General features: G+C 51.2%; 1 protein-coding gene across 1 annotated transcript in view; it reads left to right on the top strand.

The window, feature by feature from the left end:
* Nucleotides 1-22343, top strand: part of LOC144493370 (calpain-14-like) — a 153873-nt gene that overhangs the window by 85308 nt on the left and 46222 nt on the right. Inside the window, exons 11-15 of the mRNA XM_078212192.1 lie at nucleotides 3893-4053; nucleotides 10973-11178; nucleotides 13886-13949; nucleotides 18148-18204; nucleotides 21048-21143. Of these exons, the coding sequence (XP_078068318.1) occupies nucleotides 3893-4053; nucleotides 10973-11178; nucleotides 13886-13949; nucleotides 18148-18204; nucleotides 21048-21143 (584 nt within the window). The remainder of the gene's footprint in view (nucleotides 1-3892; nucleotides 4054-10972; nucleotides 11179-13885; nucleotides 13950-18147; nucleotides 18205-21047; nucleotides 21144-22343) is intronic.

Here is a 22343-nt window from a genome sequence, read left to right as displayed (position 1 = left end):
ACTCCCTCAGCACTGACCCTCTGACAGTGCAGCACTCCCTCAGTACTGACCCTCTGACAGTGCGGCACTCCCTCAGTACTGACCCTCTGACAGTGCAGCACTCCCTCAGTACTGACCCTCTGACAGTGCAGCACTCCCTCAGCACTGACCCTCTGACAGTGCAGCACTCCCTCAGTACTGACCCTCTGACAGTGCAGCACTCCCTCAGCACTGACCCTCTTGACGGTGCAGCACTCCCTCAGCACTGACCCTCTGACAGTGCAGCACCCCCTCAGCACTGACCCTCTGACAGTGCAGCACTCCCTCAGTACTGACCCTCTGACAGTGTGGCACTCCCTCAGCACTGACCCTCTGAAAGTGTGGCACTCCCTCAGTACTGACCCTCTGACAGTGTGGCACTCCCTCAGCACTGACCCTCTGACAGTGTGGCACTCCCTCAGCACTGACCCTCTGAAAGTGTGGCACTCCCTCAGTACTGACCCTCTGACAGTGCAGCACTCCCTCAGCACTGACCCTCTGAAAGTGTGGCACTCCCTCAGTACTGACCCTCTGACAGTGCAGCACTCCCTCAGCACTGACCCTCTGACAGTGCAGCACTCCCTCAGTACTGACCCTCTGACAGTGCGGCACTCCCTCAGTACTGACCCTCTGACAGTGCAGCACTCCCTCAGTACTGACCCTCTGACAGTGCAGCGCTCCCTCAGCACTGACCCTCTTGACGGTGCAGCACTCCCTCAGCACTGACCCTTTTGACAGTGCAGCACTCCCTCAGTACTGACCCTCTGACAGTGCAGCACTCCCTCAGTACTGACCCTCTGACAGTGCAGCACTCCCTCAGTACTGACCCTCTGACAGTGCAGCACTCCCTCAGTACTGACCCTCTGACAGTGCAGCACTCCCTCAGTACTGACCCTCTGACAGTGCAGCACTCCCTCAGTACTGACCCTCGTGACGGTGCAGCACTCCCTCAGCACTGACCCTTTTGACAGTGCAGCACTCCCTCAGTACTGACCCTCTGACAGTGCAGCACTCCCTCAGTACTGACCCTCTGACAGTGCAGCACTCCCTCAGTACTGACCCTCTTGACGGTGCAGCACTCCCTCAGCACTGACCCTTTTGACAGTGCAGCACTCCCTCAGTACTGACCCTCTGACAGTGCCGCACTCCCTCAGCACTGACCCTCTGACAGTGCCGCACTCCCTCAGCACTGACCCTCTGACAGTGCAGCACTCCCTCAGTACTGACCCTCTGACAGTGCAGCACTCCCTCAGTACTGACCCTCTGACAGTGCAGCACTCCCTCAGTACTGACCCTCTGACAGTGCAGCGCTCCCTCAGCACTGACCCTCTGACAGTGCAGCACTCCCTCAGCAGTGCACTGGTTGTGTCAGGCTGGATTATGTGCTCCAGTCTCTGGAGATTTGAACTCTGGCTGACACTCAAATGAATTGAACACTTGGTAAATTCTCAGATCTGAACTCACTGATTGCATTCCAGCCAGGGGAAAGCCAGATCTTCCAACAACACCATTAACCCGGAGTATCAGAGTCAGTCTACAGCCGAACGGAATCCAGTGAGTCCCCATGGGATTCTTTGACACAGTCAAAATCCAAGACAACAGAGGGGAGGTTCCTGCGGACTGGAGAATAGCCAATGTTTTTCCCTTGATTAAGTCATGGAATCAGGGATAATTCAGCAAATTATAGCCCGGTGAGCCTGACGTCAGTGGTGGGGAAGCTTTTGGAGAAGATACTGAGGGACAGGATGGACTAGTTAGTGACAGGGAGCTTGGTTTTGTACAGGGAAGGACATGTCTCACCAACTTGATTGAGTTTTTTTGAAGTGGTGACAAAGATAATTGATGAGGAAGGGCTGTGGATGTAGTTTATATGGACTTTAGTGAGGCGTTTGACAAGGTCCCACATTGCAGACTGGTACAAAAACTAAAATCACATGGGATTCGGGGTGGGCTGGCTGGATGGATACAGAACTGACTTGGTTATAGAAGACAGAGTAACGGTGGAAAGGTGTTTTTCAGAATGGAGATCTGTAGCTAGTGGTGTTCCACAGGGATCAGTGCTGGGACCTCTGTTGTTTGTAGTATATATAAATGATCTAGAAAATGTGGGTGGTCTGATTAGTGAGTTTGCAGATGACACAAAGATTGGTGGAGTTGCCGATAGTGCCGGGATTGTCAGAGGATACAACAGGATATAGGTAGATTGGAGACTTGGGCACAGAAATGACAGATGGAGTTTGATACGGACAAATGCGAGGTGATACATTTTGGAGGATCAAATTTAGGTATGATTATACTGTAAATGGCAGAATCTTTTGGAACGTTAACATACAGAGGGATCTGGCGTGCAGGTCCACAGTTCCCGGGAAATGACAACACAGGTGGCCAAGGTGATTAAGAAGGTATACGGCATGCTTGCCTTTATTAGCCGGGGCATTGAGTACAGGAGTTGGGAATTCATGTTGCAGCTTTATAAAACTTTGCTTAGGCCGCATTTGGAGTTTTGCATGCAGTTCTGGTCAGAACTAGAAAGACCTGTGGGGCGACCAGATAGAGGTCTACAAAATGATGAGAGGCAGAGACAGGGTGGACAGTCAGAGGCTTTTTCCCAGGTGGAAGTGTCAATTACAAGAGGGCACAGGGGTTCAAGGTGAGAGGGGGGAAGTTTAAGGGAGATGTGCGGGGGAAGTTTTTCATGCAGAGAGTGGTGGGTGCCTGGAATGCGCTGCCAGAGGAGGAGGTGGAATTCCCAGTCTCCATCTTCTCCTGATCCCATTCCCAGTCTCTATCTCTTCATGATTCCACCTTTTCTCATCTCAGTGAACACCCCCCACCCACTCAACTGTTTCTTTCAGAGTATATTCAGTGACCCAGCTGAGGTCCTCATTCACGCTCTCCACCAGAGCAAATGTTGAAGATGTTGGATGGGGTGCCAATCAAGCGGGGCTGCTTTGTCCAGGATGGTGTCGAGCTTCTTGAGTGTTGTTGGAGCTGCACCCATCCAGGCAAGTGGGGAGTATTCCATCACACTCTTGACTTGTGGCTTGTAGATGGTGGATAGGCTTTGGGGAGTCAGGAAGTGAGTTACTCTCTGTAAATTTCCTAGCCTTTGACCTGTTCTGGTCGCCATATTTATATGGCTAGTCCAGTTCAGTTTCTGGTCAATGGTAACCCCCAGGATGTTGATAGTGGGGGATCCAGCGATGGTAATGCCAAGGGAATGTCAAGGGGCAATGGTTAGATTCCTTCTAGTTGGTGATGGTTATTGCTAGCCATTTAACTGCCCACATTTGCATGTTGTCCTGGTCTTGCTGTATATGGACGTGGGCTGCTTCACTATATCGGTGACACCACAGGTAGGCCAAACAGCGAAAGACAGAGCAAAGTGATTGGCTTGCGAATTGACAAATAAAAACCTGTCTTAATGAGCTCAGAATGTCACAGGGCACTTTACAGCCAATCAAAACCACTTCTGAATCGTTGGAAACCCTTGTGTTGTCGGAAACATGAGAGCCAATTTGTACACAGCAAGATCCCAATGTGACAATGGCGAGTGACCTGCACTTAATGACATTGATTAAGTTAGAAATATCGGCCAGGGCACTGGGAGGATACACATGCTTTTTGGAAGATATAAATAAAACAAGGTTGTTTCGATCCTTGCCTTTGCCCCATATCCTTCAATCCATTTGGCAAACTGAAATCTAACAGTGTTGAAGTTGATCTAGTTTTCATTTGTTCCAAGAGGAGATTTTTCTGCAGAATAACCCCGCGGGATCTTTTATATTAACCTGACAGGTCAAACTGGGCCCTGGACTGAGCTAAAACATGGTCCCAGCATCTCGTACTATCAATTCCCCATTTATTTCTACAGAACTGTTCGGCACAAATCCACAGTACTGTTTGACTCTGACCGAGAAAGATATGGATAAAGAGACAAAGAGCTTCCCCTTCATCGTCTGCCTCCTACAGAAGCCAACCAGCCACCAGCGAAACAAAAGTCCCATTATTCCTATCACCTGCTTCCTTTTCAAGGTAAGAACTCTCTTCCTCTGCAGGCAGTGGAAGCAGAATCTTTGAATCTCTTTAAGGCAGAGCTGGATAGAGTCTCGATTAACGAGGGGGTGAAAGATTATCGGGGGTTAGGCAGGAATATGGGGTTGAGGGTTACAATCAGATCAGCCATGATCTTATTGAATGGTGGAGTGGGTTTGAGGGACTGAATGGCCTAATCCTGCTCTGAATTCATATGTTTGTATCACTAGACAGGTATTGAGACACTTACAATGCTGAGAATACTTGAGAATGCTGGAAAAACTCAGCAGGTCTGGCAGCATCTGTAGGGAGAGAAACAGAGTCAACATCTGGAGTTCTTAGGTGGCACAGTGGTTAGCACTGCTGCCTCACAGCATCAGGGACCCTGATTCGATTCCCAGCTTGGGTCACTGTCTGAGTGGAGTCTGCATGTTCTCCCCGTGTCTGCGTGGGTTTCCTCCGGGTGCTCCAGTTTCCTCCCACAGTCCGAAAGACATGCTGGTTTGGTGCATTGGCCATGCTAAATTCTCCCTCAGTGTACCCGAACAGGCGCCGGAGTGTGACGACTAGGGGATTTTCACAGTAACTTCATTGCAGTGTTAATGTAAGCCTACTTGTGACTAATAAATAAATGTTAAACGTTTACTATTCACCGGAACTAAAGAGTGGGAGAATGTGTTGGATATTAAACTGTAACCGGGAGAGATTGCAACAAAACAGAGCAAACCTTAAGATCAAGCCTTATAAATTGGGGGCAGATGTTTGAGGGCAAATCAACATCTGGCATGTGGGAGGCTTTCAAGTGTAAGTTGATAGGGATTCAGGACCGGCACATTCCTGTAAGGATGAAGGATAAGTATGGCACGTTTTAGGAACCTTGGATACCGAGAGATATTGTGAGCCGAGTCAAAGAGAAAAAGGAAGCATTTGTCAAAGCTAGGAGGCTGGGAACACACGAAGCAAGTGTGGAATACAAGGAAAGTAGAAAGAAACTTAAGCAAGGAGTAAGGAGGGCTAAAAGGGTCACGAAAAAGCATTGGCCAGCAGGATTAAGGAAAATCACAAGGCTTTTTATACATATATAAAGAGCAAGAGGGTAGCCAGGGAGAGGGTTGGCCCACTCGAGAACAAGGGAGGGAATCTGTGCGTGGAGCCAGAGGAAATGGGTGAGGTATTAAATGAGTACTTTGCGTCAGTATTCACCAAAGAGAAGGACTTGGTGGATGCTGAGTCTGGGAAAGGGTATGTAGATATTTTGAGTCATGTTGAGATCAAAAAGGAGGAGGTATCGGGGTTCTTGAGAAACATCAAGGTAGACAAGTCCCCAGGGCCTGATGGGATATACCCCAGAATACTGAGAGAGGGAAGGGAGGAAATTGCTGGGGCCTTGGAGAGAAATCTTTGTATCCTCACTGTCTACAGGGGAGGTCCCAGAGGATTGGAGAATAGCCAATGTTGTTCCTTTGTTTAAGAAGGGTAGCAAGAATAATCCAGGTAATTACAGGCCGGTGAGCCTTACATCAGTGGTAGGGAAATTATTGGAGAGGATTCTTCGAGACAGGATTTATTCCCACTCGGAAATAAGTGGACGTATTAGTGAGAGGCAACATGGTTTTGTGAGGGGAGGTCGTGTCTCACTGACTTGATCAAGTTTTTTGAGGAAGTGATGAAGATGGTTGATGAGGGTAGGGCAGTGGGTGTTGTCTACATGGACTTCAGTAAGGCCTTTGACAAGGTTCCTCATGTGCAGAAGGTGAAGTCGCATGGGATTAGAGGTGAGCTGGCAAGGTGAATACAAACCTGACTCGGTCAAAGAAGACAGAGGGTAGCAGTGGAAGGGTGTGTTTCTGAATGGAGGGCTGTGACAAGTGGCGTTCCTCAGGGATCAGTGCTGGGACCTTTGCTGTTTGTAATATATATAAATGATTTGGAGGAAAATGTAACTGGTTTGATTAGTAAGTTTGCGGACGATACAAAAGTTGGTGGAGTTGCGGATCATGATAAGGACAGTCAGAGGATACAGCAGGATATAGATCAGTTGGAGACTTGGGCGGAGAGATGGCAGATGGAATTTAATCCGGACAAATGTGAGGTAATGCATTTTGAAATAGGAAATATGCAGTAAGTGGCAGAACCCTTCAGAGTATTGATAGACAGAGGGATCTGGGTGTACAGGTACACAGGTCACTGAAAATGGCAATGCAGATGGAGAAGGTAGTCAAGAAGGCATACGGCATGCTTGCCTTCATCGGCTGGTACATTGAGAGATTGGGTAGACTGGGGTTGTTCTCCTTGGAAAGACGGAGAATGAGGGGAGATCTAATAGAGGTATACAAGATTATGAAGGGTATAGATAGGGTGAACAGTGGGAAGCTTTTTCCCAGGTCGGAGATGACGATCACGAGGGGTCACGGGCTCAAGCTGAGAGGGGCGAAGTATAACTCAGACATCAGAGGGACGTTTTTTACACAGAGGGTGGTGGGGGCCTGGAATGCGCTGCCAAGTAGGGTGGTGGAGGCAGGCACACTGACATAGTTTAAGACTTACCTGGATAGTCACATGAGCAGCCTGGGAATGGAGGGATACAAACGATTGGTCTAGTTGGACCAAGGAGCGGCACAGGCTTGGAGGGCCGAAGGGCCTGTTTCCTGTGCTGTACTGTTCTTTGTTCTTTGTTCTTTGAGTTTAAAAACTGTCAAGTCATGTTGCAGCTTTATAGAACCTAAGTTAGGCCGCGCTTGGAATATAGTGTTCAATTCTGGTCGCCACACTACCAGGAGGATGTGGAGGCTTTGGTGAGGGTACAGAAAAGATTTACCAGGATGTTGCCTGGTATGGAGGGCATTAATTATGAGGAGAGATTGGAGAAACTTGGTTTGTTCTCACTGGAACGACGGAGGTTGAGGGGCGACCTGATAGAAGTCTACAAGATTATGAGAGGCATGGACAGAGTGGATAGTCAGAAGCTTTTTCGCAGGGTGGAAGAGTCAATTACTGGGGGGCATAGGTTTAAGGTGCGAGGGGCAAGGTTTAAAGGAGATGTACGGAGCAGAGTTTTTACACAGAGAGTGGTGGGTGCCTGGAACTCGTTGCCGGGGAGATAGTGGAAGCAGATACGGTAGTGACTTTTAAGGGACGTCTTGACAAATACATGAATAGGATGGGAATAGAGGGATATGGTCCCCGGAAGGGTAGGGGTTTTAGTTCAGTCGGGCAGCGTGGTCGGTGCAGGTTTGGAGGGCCGAAGGGCCTGTTCCTGTGCTGTAATTTTCTTTGTTCTTTGTGTCACAAGAGAGATGGCTTGGTGTGTGAGGGGGTGCGTGGAGTTTTCATTGAGACAATGAATGTATGAGAATTCTTTTTTGAAGGTGGTTTAAGGTGAAGGTGAAAGGTCACAGTGTGAAGTTCTTCCACTCCATACTGAGCCCTGAGGGTTGTGACGTGTCTGACCAGAAGGTGAGATGCTTCTCCTGTCTGCATTGTGTGTTGCTGGAACACTGCAGCAGGCCAAGGGCGGGCATGAGGGCACGGAGCGACATGCGGAGTTGAAATCAAAGCGACAGGAAGGTTGGGGTCATGCAAAGGTCATCTGCAAAGCAGCCACTCAGTCTGTGTTTCGTCCCCGCAATGTGAAATTGGAATATTTACAATTGCCAGCCTCAGCAGCCTTCCACAAAGCTCCCCAGGACGATGGAGGAGGAAAGTGAACTGCTGCAATCGTCACCATTATGGCCGTCACATCACTTCAGGTTATGACTTGGTGTCTCTCTCCCTCACTCCCTTCTCTCCCTCTCCCCCTCTCTCTCTTGCTCCCCCCTCTCTCTCCCCTTCTCTCTCTTGCTCCCCCCTCTCTCTCCCTCACTCCCTTCTCTCCCTCTCCCCCTCTCTCTTTTGCTCCCCCCTCTCTCTCCCCCTCTCTCTCTTGCTCCCCCCACTCTCTCCCCCTCTCTCTCTTGCTCCCCCCTCTCTCGCCCCCTCTCTCCCCCTCTCTCTCTTGCTCCCCCCTCTCTCTCCCTCTCTCTCCCCCTCTCTCCCTCTGTCCCTCCTTCTCTCTCCATTTCCCTCTCCCCCCCTCTCTCCCTCTCTCTCTTGCTCCCCCCTCTCTCTCCCCCTCTCTCTCTCTCCCCCTCTCTGTCCCCCTCTCTCTCTCCCCCACTCTCCCTCTCTCCCTCGCTCTCCCCCCCTTCTCCCTGTCTCTCCCCCTGTCTCTCCCCCTGTCTCTCCCCCTCTCTCTCCCCCTCTCTCTCTTGCTCCCACCTCTCTCTCCCTCTCTCTCTCTCCCCCTCTCTCTCTCCCTCTCTCTCCCTCCCTCTCCCCCCCTCTCTCCCCCTCTCTCTCCCCTCTCTCTCTCCCCCTCTCTCTCCCCCCCTCTCTCCCCCACTCTCTCCCCCTCTCTCTCCCCCTCTCTCTCCCTCTCTCTCCCCCTCTCTCTCTCCCTCTCTCTCATAAGAACATAAGAACTAGGAGCAGGAGTAGGCCATCTAGCCCCTCGAGCCTGCCCCGCCATTCAATAAGATCATGGCTGATCCCTCTCTCTCTCCCTCTCTCTCTCCCTCTCTCGGACATGGCTGCTAGATTGAGTCTGTGGCAGGTGGTGAGGGAACCAATGAGAGAAAACCTACTTGAGCTCATCATCACGAATCTACCTGCCGCAGATGGATCTCTCCATTACAGTATTCGTGGGCGGCACGGTAGCACAGCGGTTAGCACTGCTGTCTCACAGCTCCAGGGACCTGGGTTCGATTCCCGGCTTGGGTCACTGTCTGTGTGGAGTCTGCACATTCTCCTCGTGTCTGCGTGGGTTTCCTCCGGGTGCTCCGGTTTCCTCCCACAGTCCAAAGATGTGCGCGTTAGGTTGATTGGCCATGCTAAAATTGCCCCTTAGTGTCCTGAGATGTGTAGGTTAGAGGGATTAGCGGGTAAATGTGTGGGGATATGGGGGTAGGGCCTGGGTGGGATTGTGGTCGGTGCAGACTCGATGGGCCGAATGGCCTCTTTCTGCACTGTAGGGTTTCTATGATTCTATGAAAGCTCTCGGGGCTAAAGGGATCAATGGATATGAGGGGGAGGGGGAAATCAGAGTGTTGAATTTGATGATCAGCCATGATCAAAATGAATGGTGGAGCAGGCTCGAAGGGCCAAAGGGCCTCCTCCTGCTTCTAGTTTCTATGACTGGCAATATTTGTATTTGAATACACATCTATCCCTCGGCTGAAGTTGTGTGCTAATTATTCTTAAATTATTAATCTGGCCGTTGCCTTGACATCAAATCTGGTTCAATACCCTCTGCCCTTCATATTGCTGGAGGATGTCAGGTGGTAATGGATAACTTGCAACCGAGAAAGGGTTAATATCGAATCAAATGACACAACCACTCAGTGAACACACAAAGCTGACAATCTCTTATCTCTTTTTCCCTCAGGTTCCTCACACAGTAAGTATTTTTTTCTATTTTATTTCATGCTTTGGCTGATTCTCAATGTATACACACAATATATCGGAGTTTTAATTGGTCAATTGTCCCGATAATGCTGCAATGGGTTGGGTTTAATGTCTCAATGTGATCACTGGCTGGAAACCAGTCACAACCCCAATATGAACTGTTTCTGAAATCTTAGTTCCACTAAGATGCCCGTCCCTGACTTCCCAGACCCATCCTCCCGAATTCCCAGTGTGTGGTGGATCATAGAATCTCTACAGTGCAGAAGGAGGCCATTCGGCCCATCGAGTCTGCACCGACCACAATCCCACCCAGGCCCTCCCCCCACATATTTTACCCGCTAATCCCTCTAACCTATGCATCCCAGGACTCTAAGGGGCAATTTTTAACCTGGCCAATCAACCTAACCCGCACATCTTTGGACTGTGGGAGGAAACCGGAGCACCCGGAGGAAACCCACGCAGACACGGGGAGAATGTGCAAACTCCACACAGACAGTGACCCGAGCCGGGAATCGAACCCGGGACCCTGGAGCTGTGAAGCAGCAGTGCTAACCACTGCGCCACCGTGCCGCCCCTGAAAACCACCGTCCAACCAGAGGAGGCAGCTCTCCGGTGCTGGCAGCACCACCAGCTGCAGTGGCCAGTGTTGGTACTGCAGTCCAGCCAAGAGGCCTAAGGATCCAGGGCCAGACAAGAAGAGCCCAGCGAAGGGGGGCCCTGAGGGGTCAATTTGATGGTTGGGAGTTGTCTGGGGAGTGGGGCCAATCACACTCAGTGTCCCTCTATTCCCACTGGCAGGCGTCTTGAGTGTCTGGCAAGGAGGGACACCCCGCTCCCCACCAGGGCTATCCTTGAGATTATTCTGGGGAGGCGATGGCCTAGTGGTATTATTGCTAGACTATTAATCCAGAAACTCAGCTAATGTGGGGACCCGGGTTCGAATCCCGCCACAGCAGGTGGTGAATTCAATAAAAAATATCTGGAGTTAAGAATCTACTGATGACCATGAAACCATTGCCGATTCTCGGAAAAGCCCATCTGATTCACTGATGTCCTTCAGGGAAGGAAATCTGCCGTCTTTACCCGGTCTGGCCGACATGTGACTCTAGAGCCACAGCAATGTGGTTAACTCCAAGGGCAACTAGGGATGACCCAGCCAGCGACGCCCATGTCCCACAAATGAACATAAATAAATTCCTGGTGGGGTTCTTGCATGGCATGGCCCCCACCAACTGCTGGTTAAATAAAGCACCTCCCCCACTGAATTAAACTACCTGTCCTGCCTCTGGGGAGGGTGAGAGGGGAGGAGGTATGGGTGGGGATGGGAGTATTAAACCCTGCCCACTGTTGTAACCTGCAGAGCCATGGCACAGTGATTTGTTTGCTCTTCCAAAGACATGGCATAAGAAAGATGGACCGAATGGCCTCCTCTATGCTGTGATATGATTGCACTAATACTTCTCCCTTTCCTTGTAAGTTCCAGGTACAGAATGAGAAGTTGCCACAGACGTTACTGGATCAGCGTTATCTAGTAAAGAAGACAGCATTCCATGTGGCCCGGGAGTTGAGTGAAACCTACCAGTTGGGACCAGGCACTTATGTCTTAGTGCCATTTACATACTACCCCAACCAAGAGAAGGACTTCCTCCTCCGTGCCTACTTCCAGAGGGGGAGTTGTCAAAAGTAATTTATTGCTTCACCCTTTCTGAGGCATTCCCGTCTTCCTCTCCCACTGCTTCTCTTTCTCTCTGTCCCTGAGACTGAGTAACGCAGCGAGGGATTGACAGCCGGGTTCAGACATCTCCGAGGTTCAGAGATGTGTGAAAGGAAAGGTGCGATTGGCCTACTGCTTTCCTCAGTCTGGCTGTGCAGCCCAATGTGTGGGAGTTCAAAGAACAAAGAGCAACCCAGCACAGGAACAGGCCCTTCAGCCCACCAAACCTGTGCCGATACACGGCTTCTATCCCTCTGTTCATGTGTCTATCAAGAACGTTGCTACGGGCCTGCTTCCACCACCTCCACTGGCAGTGCATTCCAGGCACCCACCATCCTCTGAAAAACTTTCCCTGCACGTCTTCCCTTAACTTACCACCTCTCACCTTAAACCTGTGCCCTGGGAAAAAGACTCTGACTCTCCACACTATTTGATTTGTTATTGTCACATGTATTGGGGTACAGTGTGGTTAGCACTGCTGCCTCACAGCGCCAGGGTTCGATTCCCGGTTTAGGTCACTGTCTGTGCAGAGTCCGCACGTTCTCCCTGCGTCTGTGTGGGTTTCCTTCGGGTGCTCCGGTTTCCTCCCATAGTCCAAAAAGACGTGCTGGTTAGGGGCATTGGCCATGCTAAATTCTCCTTCAGTGTACCCAAACAGGTGCTGGAGAGTGGCAACTAGGTGATTTTCACAGTAATTTCATTGCAGTGTTAATGTAAGCCTACTTGTGACACTAATAAATACATTTCAGATAGTGAAAAGTATTGTCAACAAAACGAAGGAGATTGTCATTGACTTCAGGAAGCGTAAGGGAGAACATCCCCCTGTCCAGATCACCAACAACCTGTCCTGGTCCCCCCATGCCGACACTATAGTTAAGAAAACCCACCAACGCCTTTACTTTCTCAGAAGACTAAGGAAATTTGGCATGTCAGCTACGACTCTCACCAACTTTTACAGATGCACCATAGAAAGCATTCTTTCTGGTTGTATCACAGCTTGGTATGGCTCCTGCTCTGCCCAAGATCGCAAGGAATTACAAAAGGTCGTGAATGTAGCCCAATCCATCACGCAAACCAGCCTCCCATCCATTGACTCTGTCTACACTTCCCGCTGCCTCGGCAAAGCAGTCAGCATAATTAAGGACCCCACGCACTCCGGACATTCTCTCTTCCACCTTCTTCCTTCGGGAAAACGATACAAAAGTCTGAGGTCACGTACCAACCGACTCAAGAACAGCTTCTTCCCTGCTGCTGTCAGACTTTTGAATGGACGTTTCCTTCTCTATGAACGGTATGTTTTGTCTGTATAGCGCGCAAGAAACAATACTTTTCACTGTATGTTAATACATGTGACAATCATAAATCATATCAAAGTATTGTTTCTTGCGTGCAATACAAAGAATACTGTTCAGAGAGTACATAAGGGAGAGGGAAAGGAGAGGATGCAGAATGTAGCGTTACAGTCATAGCTAGAGTGTAGAGAAAGATCAACTTAGTGTGAGGTAGGTCCTTGCAAAAGTCTGACAGCAGCAGGGAAGAAGCTATTCTTGAGTCGGTTGGTATGTGACCTCAGACTTTTGTATCTTTTTCCTGACGGAAGAAGGTGGAAGAGAAAATGTCCGGAAAGGATGCTTTCTAAGGTAGGAAAGCTCCGGCCCCTTACCCAGTCGAGACTATTTGTGACTCCAGTGCCACCCCAACAGGGTTGAGTTTTCACAGCTCCCCCGACATGGTCTGGTGAGACAGTCAGTTGTATCAAACTGGTCCAATCTCAAAGGACAGCTGTTGGAAAAGAAGGCTGACTGGCACCTTCTCAGGGTAATCAGAGCAGAGGCAATAAATGCCAACCTTGCCAATAGCATACACAGTGAATGAGACCCAACATCTGGGTTGGGCTGGAGATCAAACAATATCAGCACAGAAATAGTCCTGAGCATTCCCTCTTCAATGGGCCGAATGGCCTAATTCACTCCTATATCTTATGGTCATAGAGGTTTACAGCATGGAAACAGGCCCTTCAGCCCAACTTGTCCATGCTTCCTCTTTGTTTTAACCACTAAGCTAGTCCCAATTGCCCGCATTTGGCCCATATCCCTCTACACTCTAGCTATGACAGTTACCCATGTAACTGTCTAAATGCTTTTTAAAAGACAAAATTGTACCCGCCCCTACTACTACCTCTGGCAGCTTGTTCCAGACACTCACCACCCTCTGTGTGAAAAAATTGCCCCTCTGGACACTTTTGTATCTCTCCCCTCTCACCTTAAACCTATGCCCTCTAGTTTTAGACTCCCCTACCTTTGGGAAAAGATATTGACTATCTAGCTGATCTGTGCCCCTCATTATTTAATAGACCTCAATAAGATCACCCCTCAGCCTCCTACGCTCCAGAGAAAAAAGTCCCAGTCTATCCAGCCTCTCCTTATAACTCAATCCATCAAGTCCCGGTAGCATCCCAGCAAATCTTTTCTGCACTCTCTCTAGTTTAATAATATCCTTTCTATAATAGGGTGACCAGAACTGTACACAGTATTCCAAGTGTGGCCTTATCTATGTCTTGTACAACTTTAACAAGACGTCCCAACTCCTGTGTCTCTCTGTCTCTGCTTTCAGCAGTTTGATTAGATTTGTATTAAAATGGAATATATAACAAGCTTTATATCTCTTTTCTTGCAGCAATGCAAGTTTCAACCATAATCTTCACCACCCTCCAGAACCCATCAGTTTCTTACCGAGACAGGTAAGGAATGAACCAATTTTATTGTGCTTTTTAAATTTTTTAATGGGATGTGGGCGTCACTGGCTAGGTCAGCATTTATTGCCCATCTCTAACTGCCCTTGAGAAGGGGGTGGTGAGCTGCCTTCTTGAATCGCTGCAGTCCCTGAGGTGTAGATACATCCACTGTGCAGTTAGGGTGGGAGTTCCAGGGTTTTGATCTACCAATGAAGGAAGGAGTCTTGACAAATTGCTGCAGTATGTTACTTTCGATGATAATTGCCCAAATCATGTCACAGGCCGTTTGAATCACAGCAATTTTCTGCCCAGTGATCTCCCCCTGACAGCAATGACATAAATGTGCAAATAATCTGTTATCGTCGTGTTAACTGAGGGATAATTATCGGCCAGGACATCAGGGAGATTACTCTTCCCCACCCCCCACTCCCATTCATCTTCAAATAGTCCCAGAGCCTCGGTTCAACATCCTGTCTGAAAGACAGCACTGCTGACAGTGCGGCACTCCCTCAGTACTGCACTGGAGGGTCAGCTTAGATTTGGTGCTCAAGTGGAAAGTAACTGTGCTGACTCTAAGACAAGAATGCTAGCCACTGAGCTACGGCTGACAAGCCAAGAACATGTCGATAATCATTTATAGTAATTTCGGTGCATTGGCCGTGCTAAATTCTCCCTCAGTGTACCCGAACAGGCGCCGGAGTGTGGCGACTAGGGGATTTTCACAGTAACTTCATTGCGTTGTTAATGTAAGCCTACTTGTGACACTAATAAATAAACTTAAACTAAACTAAAAACGAAACTAATCTAAATAAAACTATTTTAGTATTAGTGACATTTAATCATTTGGTTCCCATGGCATCCTGGGAGAGGAGATGGGACTTATAACAAGTGGAAACCTCCAAATGTCTGGGAGCTAATGTAAATACTTTGTCAGACAGGGGGAGGCAGTGGTGAATTGTCACTGGACTAGCAATCCAGAGATCCAGGGAAATGTTCTGGGGACCTGGATTCGAATCCCACCACGGCAGATGGTGGAATTTGAATTCAATTTTAAAAATCTGGAATTAAGAATCTACCGATGACCATGAAACCATTGCTGATTGCTGGAAAAACCCATCTGGTTCACTGATGTCCTTTAGAGAAGGAATTCTGCCATCAGCAGCACGGCGGCACAGTGGTTAGCGCTGCTGCCTCACAGCACCAGGAACCTGGGTTCAATACCTGGCTTGGGTCACTGTCTGTGAGGAGTCTGCACATTCTCCCTGTGTCTGCATGGGTTTCCTCCGCATGCTCCGGTTTCCTCCCACAGTCTGAAAGACGTGCTGGTTGGGTGCATTGGCCATGCTAAATTCTCCCTCAGTGTACCCAAACAGGTGCCAAAGTGTGGTGACTAGGGGATTTTCACAGTAACTTCATTGCAGTGTTAATGTAATGTGACACTAATAAATAAACTTTTAAACTTTACCTGGTCTGGTCTATATGTGACTCCAGTTCCACAGCAATGTGGTTGACTCTTAACTGCCCTCTGAAATGACCGAGCAAGCCACTCAGTTCAAGGGCAACTGAATGGATAAGAAATGCGAGCCTTGTCAGCGATGCTCAGATCCTGTGAAAGATTAAATTTAAAACAATGGGTTCGATTTTACCATTTTGATTCCAAGTGCTGAATCTGGACACAATTCAGATCCGACTTGTAAACCCTGTTCCCAGGCGCCCCCATACACACTCAGTCTGAAATAAAAATCGGGATTCTGAATCGCGCTGTGGGCGGGGCTTATCGCGCCCGAAACGCTGCAGCTCCAATCGGAGCCTTCAACTGCGCAGTGAAAAAAAATAGAAAAACGCTCCCCTGCCACATCGCTCCCGGGCCGCATAAAGCAGATAAAGTGGCTCAGGAACAATGACCCCCATAGACACCGCCCCACCCCCACAACATAACTGTCCCCCTTATCCACCCACCTCCCCGCTACCCAGACCGATTGTGACCCCCTGCCCCCTTTCACCCCCCTACCAATCACCTGCAGAGCGGCAGCAGACCCCCCTTCCCTCCAACCGATTGCACGCAGAGTGGCAGCGGACCCCCTGCCCCTCTGCCCCATCCACCAGAGATCCATCTGGCCTCCCTCCTCCCCCCCCCCCCCCCCACCAGAGATACATCTGACCCACCTCCTCCTCCCTCCCCCTCACTAGAGAACGATCTGGCCCTTCTCCCCCCCCCTCCCCCCACACCCTTTCTCAACCCTCCCCACCACCCATCCGAGTCAGAGAGCTGTTGGAAGCTCTGAACTTACCTCTTCAGAAGCTGGAGCACCCGAAACAGACCTTTGCCGAATATGTCTGTTCGCGCCGAATCTGGACGGGCGAACGTGATGGTAAAGGGGGAAATGCCAGTAAGATTGGGCGTCCAGCTCATTAAGTCAATTTAAATACATGCAAATTCATTTAAATGGCCATCGTGCCCGTTTCGGGCGTGGTTCCGATCGTGGCCATTTTTGGGCCTTGGTAAAGGGGGAATCTTCGCAGACGCGGGCGTGGATCGTACTAATCGCCTTGCACTCGACTTTACCAAGTTTTCGTGCTCGAAAATGGGCGCAGCACAATGGTAAAATTGGGCCCAATGTATTAGGACACAGTGTCACTCATTTCCCATCATTGATGTCCATGTCAGATTGGGTTTCAGAGCAGGCCAGCGCTGTTTGAAGGTGTGACGCTGTCTTCTCGGGTTGTGGGTCACACCTACACGCTGTGCCTGTCCTCACTCGAGGTGGACTCAGTGATACAGAGCATGTGCGAGAAATCGCTGGAGGAAATGGTTGTGAGGCACAGACTTAGAGCGGGGCAGGGGGGGGGGAGGGGAGGGGAGGGGAGGGGAGGGGAGGGGAGGGGAGGGGAGGGGGGGAGGGGAGGGGAGGGGGGGGAGGGGAGGGGAGGGGAGGGGAGGGGGGGGGAGGGGAGGGGAGGGGAGGGGAGGGGGGGGAGGGGGGAGGGGAGGGGGGGGGAGGGGAGGGGAGGGGGAGGGGAGGGGGGGGGGGAGGGGGGGGAGGGGAGGGGAGGGGGAGGGGAGGGGAGGGGAGGGGAGGGGAGGGGAGGGGAGGGGAGGGGAGGGGAGGGGGAGGGGGGGGGGGGGAGGGGGGAGGGGAGGGGAGGGGGAGGGGGGGGAGGGGGGAGGGGGGGGTAGGGGGGGGTAGGGGGAGGGGGGGAGGGGGAGGAGGGGGAGGGGGAGGGGGGGGGGGGGGGGAGGGGGAGGGGGAGGGGGGGGGGAGGGGGAGGGGGAGGGGGGGGGGGGAGGGGGAGGGGGGGGAGGGGGGGGGGAGGGGAGGGGGAGGGGGGGGGGGAGGGGGAGGGGGAGGGGGGGGGGGGGAGGGGGAGGGGGAGGGGGAGGGGAGGGGGGGGGGAGGGGGAGGGGGGGGGGGAGGGGGGGGGGGAGGGGGAGGGGAGGGGGAGGGGGGGGGGAGGGGGAGGGGGGGGGGGAGGGGAGGGGGAGGGGGGGGGGGAGGGGGGGAGGGGGAGGGGGGGGGAGGGGAGGGAGAGGGGGGGGGAGGGGGGGTGGGAGGAGGGGGGGGGGAGGAGGGGGGTGGGGAGGAGGGGGGTGGGGAGGGGGAGGAGGGGGGTGGGGAGGGGGGGGAGGGGAGGGGGGGAGTGGAGGGGGGGAGGGGAAGGGGGGGGAAAGGAGGGGAGGGTGTCCCAAAGGTCGGGGGGGTCCCAAAGGTCGGGGGGGGTGTCCCAAAGGTCGGGGGGGTGTCCCAAAGGTCAGGGGGGTGTCCCAAAGGTCGGGGGGTGTCCCAAAGGTCGGGGGGGTGTCCCAAAGGTCGGGGGGGTGTCCCAAAGGTCGGGGGGGGGGGTCCCAAATTGTCGGGGGGGTGTCTCAAAGGACAGGGGGTTGTCCCAAAGGGCAGGAGGGACCCCAAAGGTCAGCTTCCCACAAGCCCTCCACTCTTTCATTTCCATTCCTGTTTGTAACTTCCCCAGTTATCAGATTGTGTACATGGCAAAAGGCAGAAACCCCTTCACTCCTCCAGGAGTGTCCTCGGGGAATGTGGGCCCAATCCTAGCAGATTGTGATAGGGTCGATCAGCTCCTTCCTGTGCCCTGTACAGGGGAATTCCTTGGCTCAGGTCCAGCAGGGAAAAGGCAAATATCATGCAGCAGGCCTCTAGGGAAATGAGTGGCCTGTTCTTTATCTCTCTGTCCCTCTCTCTTTCAGCCTCGGAACAGGGACTATAACAGCTCCTGGGAACAAATCTTTAATAAATATGCCCAGGTGAGTGCTGCCAATGGACCCCTGTTAATAATCTGTGTATGGTTTGAGTAGATACAGAGAAATTGGACTGTCCAGAACCACTGGATCCTGCAGAAAGGGAGGGAGAGAGCTGAACGCCAGAAACACTGGATCCAGTGGAGAGGGAGAGAGCTGAACTCCAGAAACACTGGATCCAGTGGAGAGGCAGGGAGAGAGCTGAACGCCAGAAACACTGGATCCAGTGGAAAGGAAGGAAGAGAACAGCGCTCCAGAAACACTGGATCCAGCGGAAAGGGAGGGAGAGAGCTGAATGCCAGAAACACTGGATCCAGTGGAGAGGGAACTGATGGGAGCTGAGCTCCAGAAACACTGGATCCAGTGGAGAGGGAACTGATGGGAGCTGAGCTCCAGAAACACTGGATCCAGTGGAGAGGGAACTGATGGGAGCTGAGCTCCAGAAACACTGGATCCAGTGGAGAGGGAACTGATGGGAGCTGAGCTCAGAAACACTGGATCCAGTGGTGAGGGAACTGATGGGAGCTGAGCTCAGAAACACTGGATCCAGTGGAGAGGGAACTGATGGGAGCTGAGCTCCAGAAACACTGGATCCAGTGGAGAGGGAACTGATGGGAGCTGAGCTCAGAAACATTGAATCCAGAGGAGGGGGAACTGATGGGAGCTGAGCTCCAGAAACACTGGATCCAGTGCAATGGGAACTGATGGGAGCTGAGCTCAGAAACACAGGATCCAGTGGAGAGGGAACTGATGGGAGCTGAGCTCAGAAACATTGAATCCAGAGAAGGGGGAACTGATGGGAGCTGAGCTCCAGAAACACTGGATCCAGTGCAATGGGAACTGATGGGAGCTGAGCTCAGAAACACAGGATCCAGTGGAGAGGGAACTGATGGGTGCTGAGCTCTAGAAACACAGGATCCAGTGGAGAGGGAACTGATGGGAGCTGAGTTCAGAAACACTGGATCCAGTGGAGAGGGAACTGAGCTCCAGAAACACTGGATCCAGTGCAGAGGGAACTGATGGGGGCTGAGCTCTAGAAACACAGGATCCAGTGGAGAGGGAACTGATGGGAGCTGAGCTCAGAAACACTGGATCCAGTGGAGAGGGAACTGATGGGAGCTGAGCTCCAGAAACTCTGGATCCAGTACAGAGGGAACTGATGGGAGCTGAGCGCCAGAAACACTGGATCCAGTGGAGAGAGAACTGAGCCGGGGGTTGGGTGGTAAATTGAAGCTCTTTCCGGGTCTGGCTCTCCCTGATAGGTTCCGTTCCCGATTTGTTAGGAACGATGTCTTGGCCTTGGAGAAAGCACAGCATTGATTCACCAGATTGATACTGGCACTCAAAGGGTTAAACTGGGCCGTTATTTCAGAATGTTGGCTTGTATTTTCTTGGCCGGAATTTTCTGGGTGGTGGGGGTCTCAGTTCCTGCCATTGGAAGAGTCAGAGGGGGACACATTCCCGCTGACTGTCCCGCAGCCATTCCTGGCTGGAATGAGTGTTCAGTGGCTGCAGGCAGGGGATCTGCCTCTCACCTGGGAGGAAGCCCCACCTTACAGAGCTGCCAGCCAATCTGATCCAGTCCCTCCAGCAACAGTGCTCCGGTGGACAGGAGGAGAAATGCAGGGGAATGCTGGGGTCCATGAACTGGGGCTTGGGTAACTTCAAAGGATGACAGGGCAGGGCAGGGGTGCGCAAAGGGGGCAATTAGCATGGATAATCCACCTAACCCTCAGGTCGTCCGGACCGTGGGATGAAACCCACGGAGAGAACAAGCAAACTCCATACAGTGATCCAACCTGGGAATCGAACCCGGGTCCCTGGCGCTGTGAGGCAGCAGTGCTAACCACTGCGCCACCGTGGCGGAGACTTCTGAGTGAGGCGCCCCCATCCCACCCGCAATCTGTTGAGTTTTGGCCTCCTCATGGGGGTTCAATCCTCCTGCCAGCCTGAAGATTAAAAGGATAATAATTGGCCAATTCAGGGCCTCCTGTCCGAGGCCTTGCTGCTGTTGTGTATAATTACCCCGTGGCCAGGGCAGGTGGGAATCCAATCCCTTCAATGTCACGTTCCCCCTTCCCCACCCCCCTGCTGGGGGGGACAGGACGATCTGGTTCTTGAGTTCATAAGGTTGAGGAATGATTTAATCGAAGACTTTTAAATGTTTTCGCGATTCAGGAGTGTAAAAAGTAAAATGATTCCCCCTCGTGCGGGAATCTAGAAGAATGGGGACACAGAGATGGAATCGGAGATTGGCCATTGCAGAGTGAAATTAGGAAGCTTTCCTTCCCAGGTCCGTGTCAAGCTGTCTTTCTGGCTGTGAGCCTTCGCTGTTTATTTGGTTAGTGTTCTCGGGGTAGGAATAGTGGATGATAGCAATGGATAGAGTCTCCATCACGCTCTCCCATTCTTACCGCCTGCCATTGGTGTACGTTGGAAGAAGTTACAATCTCTGCCGCTTTGGCTGAATTCTGAATCCACCTTCCTGGCCGTCGGTCTCGAGAGTGGACTGGTTTTGAGGGAGTGAGTTTCAGATTGACACGGACATTTCTGAAGAAGGAATCTTTCCTGATTTCACTCCAAAATGGCCAATCTCCAATTCCACGTGACTCAGAAGCAGAGCCACACAACCGAGCAGGGCATGGGGGGGTTCAGATCAGCCATGATTGATAGTACAGGCTAAATGGGCTGAATGGCAGACTTCTGTTCCTGTGTCAGGTGAGAGTGTTCCTCTACACTTGTGGATTACTTCACTGTCTGGCTGTCCCAGGTTTGGGGGGAGAGGCTGGCCACGTGACGTTCCGTGCACACTTCACATTCACCCCCTCCTTCTCTTTATCTCTTCACAGACCCTACAGGCCAGGCCCTCAACGTCTAGATTCAGCCGGTTCAACAGTTGGAGCCCCCCATTGTCGCCCAGCCCCTTGTCCCCGACCAGAATGGAGGTAAAAAGGTTTATCATTCTTGTCCAATGCGTGGTCACGTGTAGTCAGTCTTGTCTTGTGTTGAACATAAGAACCAATCAGCATACAAAGAGCGGTGAGATAGATAACCAGTTATTCTGGGGAGGCGATGGCCTAGTGGTATTATCGCTAGACTATTAATCCAGAAACTCAACTAATATTCTGGAGACCCGGGTTCAAATCCCGCAACGGCAGATGGTGAAATTTGAATTCAATAAAAACATAATTGGAATTAAAATCTACTGATGACCATGAAACTATTGTTGATTGTCGGAAAAACCCATCTGGTTCACTAATGTCCTTTAGGGAAGGAAATCTGCTGTCCTTACCTGGTCTGGCCTACATGTGACTCCAGAGTCACAGCAATGTGGTTGACTCTCAACTGCCCTCCAAGGGCAACTAGGGATAGACAATAAATACCGGCCCACAAATGAATTAAAAAAACTCCCTGCCCACCACCTGCTCTTTTCAACTCTTTCATTTTCCCTCTCAAATCAAGCATTCACCAGCGACCGAATTCTATCCCAGATACTGGGGACGGTTAACACTGACCCTCCCTCACTCAGTCTGTGTCGGTATCTGATGGGTGTAGTTTCCCAGAGTTTCCTTTGAACCAACCAACCACACCCGTTTCACAGTGTGTCCTCTGACACAAACCCTCTGCTCAGTCGCATGCTCGGCCTTTTCACACAGCTTTGAGGATTCAATTCCTTTTAACTCGGTCATACAACACTTCCCGAAGAGATTCTGGAATTTTATTCTTCATCCTTCTGTCAGACAGAAAATTGGCTGTGTTGGTGGAAACTCGGCTTGCTCAGAATTATACCAGAAGTTTCATAACTGTATCTTTTGCAGCAATTATTTGTGCCTGTTTCTGATCATCTTCTGCCACTCGCTCTCTGTGTTTTCCAGCCACATTGTTTATGGTCTTAACTTTCTTTCTGCTGGTGCTGCTTCCATGGCCCACCAGGGTACAAGGACCAGTAGTTCTCATTATCTAAGAAAGTTACAATCGATCCCATTACAATTGATGCAAACTCTTATAGGTCCTTTTCATACATTCTTAAAAACAATTGCAGATTCCACAAAGGCCATCACACAGCCACCGACATTCCCATTTCTCCCAGTGAAACGAGATTCCAGATTTTGAGCTATGTTGTTGGCAGTTCTGTTCCCTGGATT

This window comes from Mustelus asterias, chromosome 5 (assembly GCF_964213995.1).
Source record: "Mustelus asterias chromosome 5, sMusAst1.hap1.1, whole genome shotgun sequence".
NCBI classification, from domain to species: Eukaryota; Metazoa; Chordata; class Chondrichthyes; order Carcharhiniformes; family Triakidae; genus Mustelus; species Mustelus asterias.
This window is presented reverse-complemented; position numbering and strand designations above follow the sequence as displayed.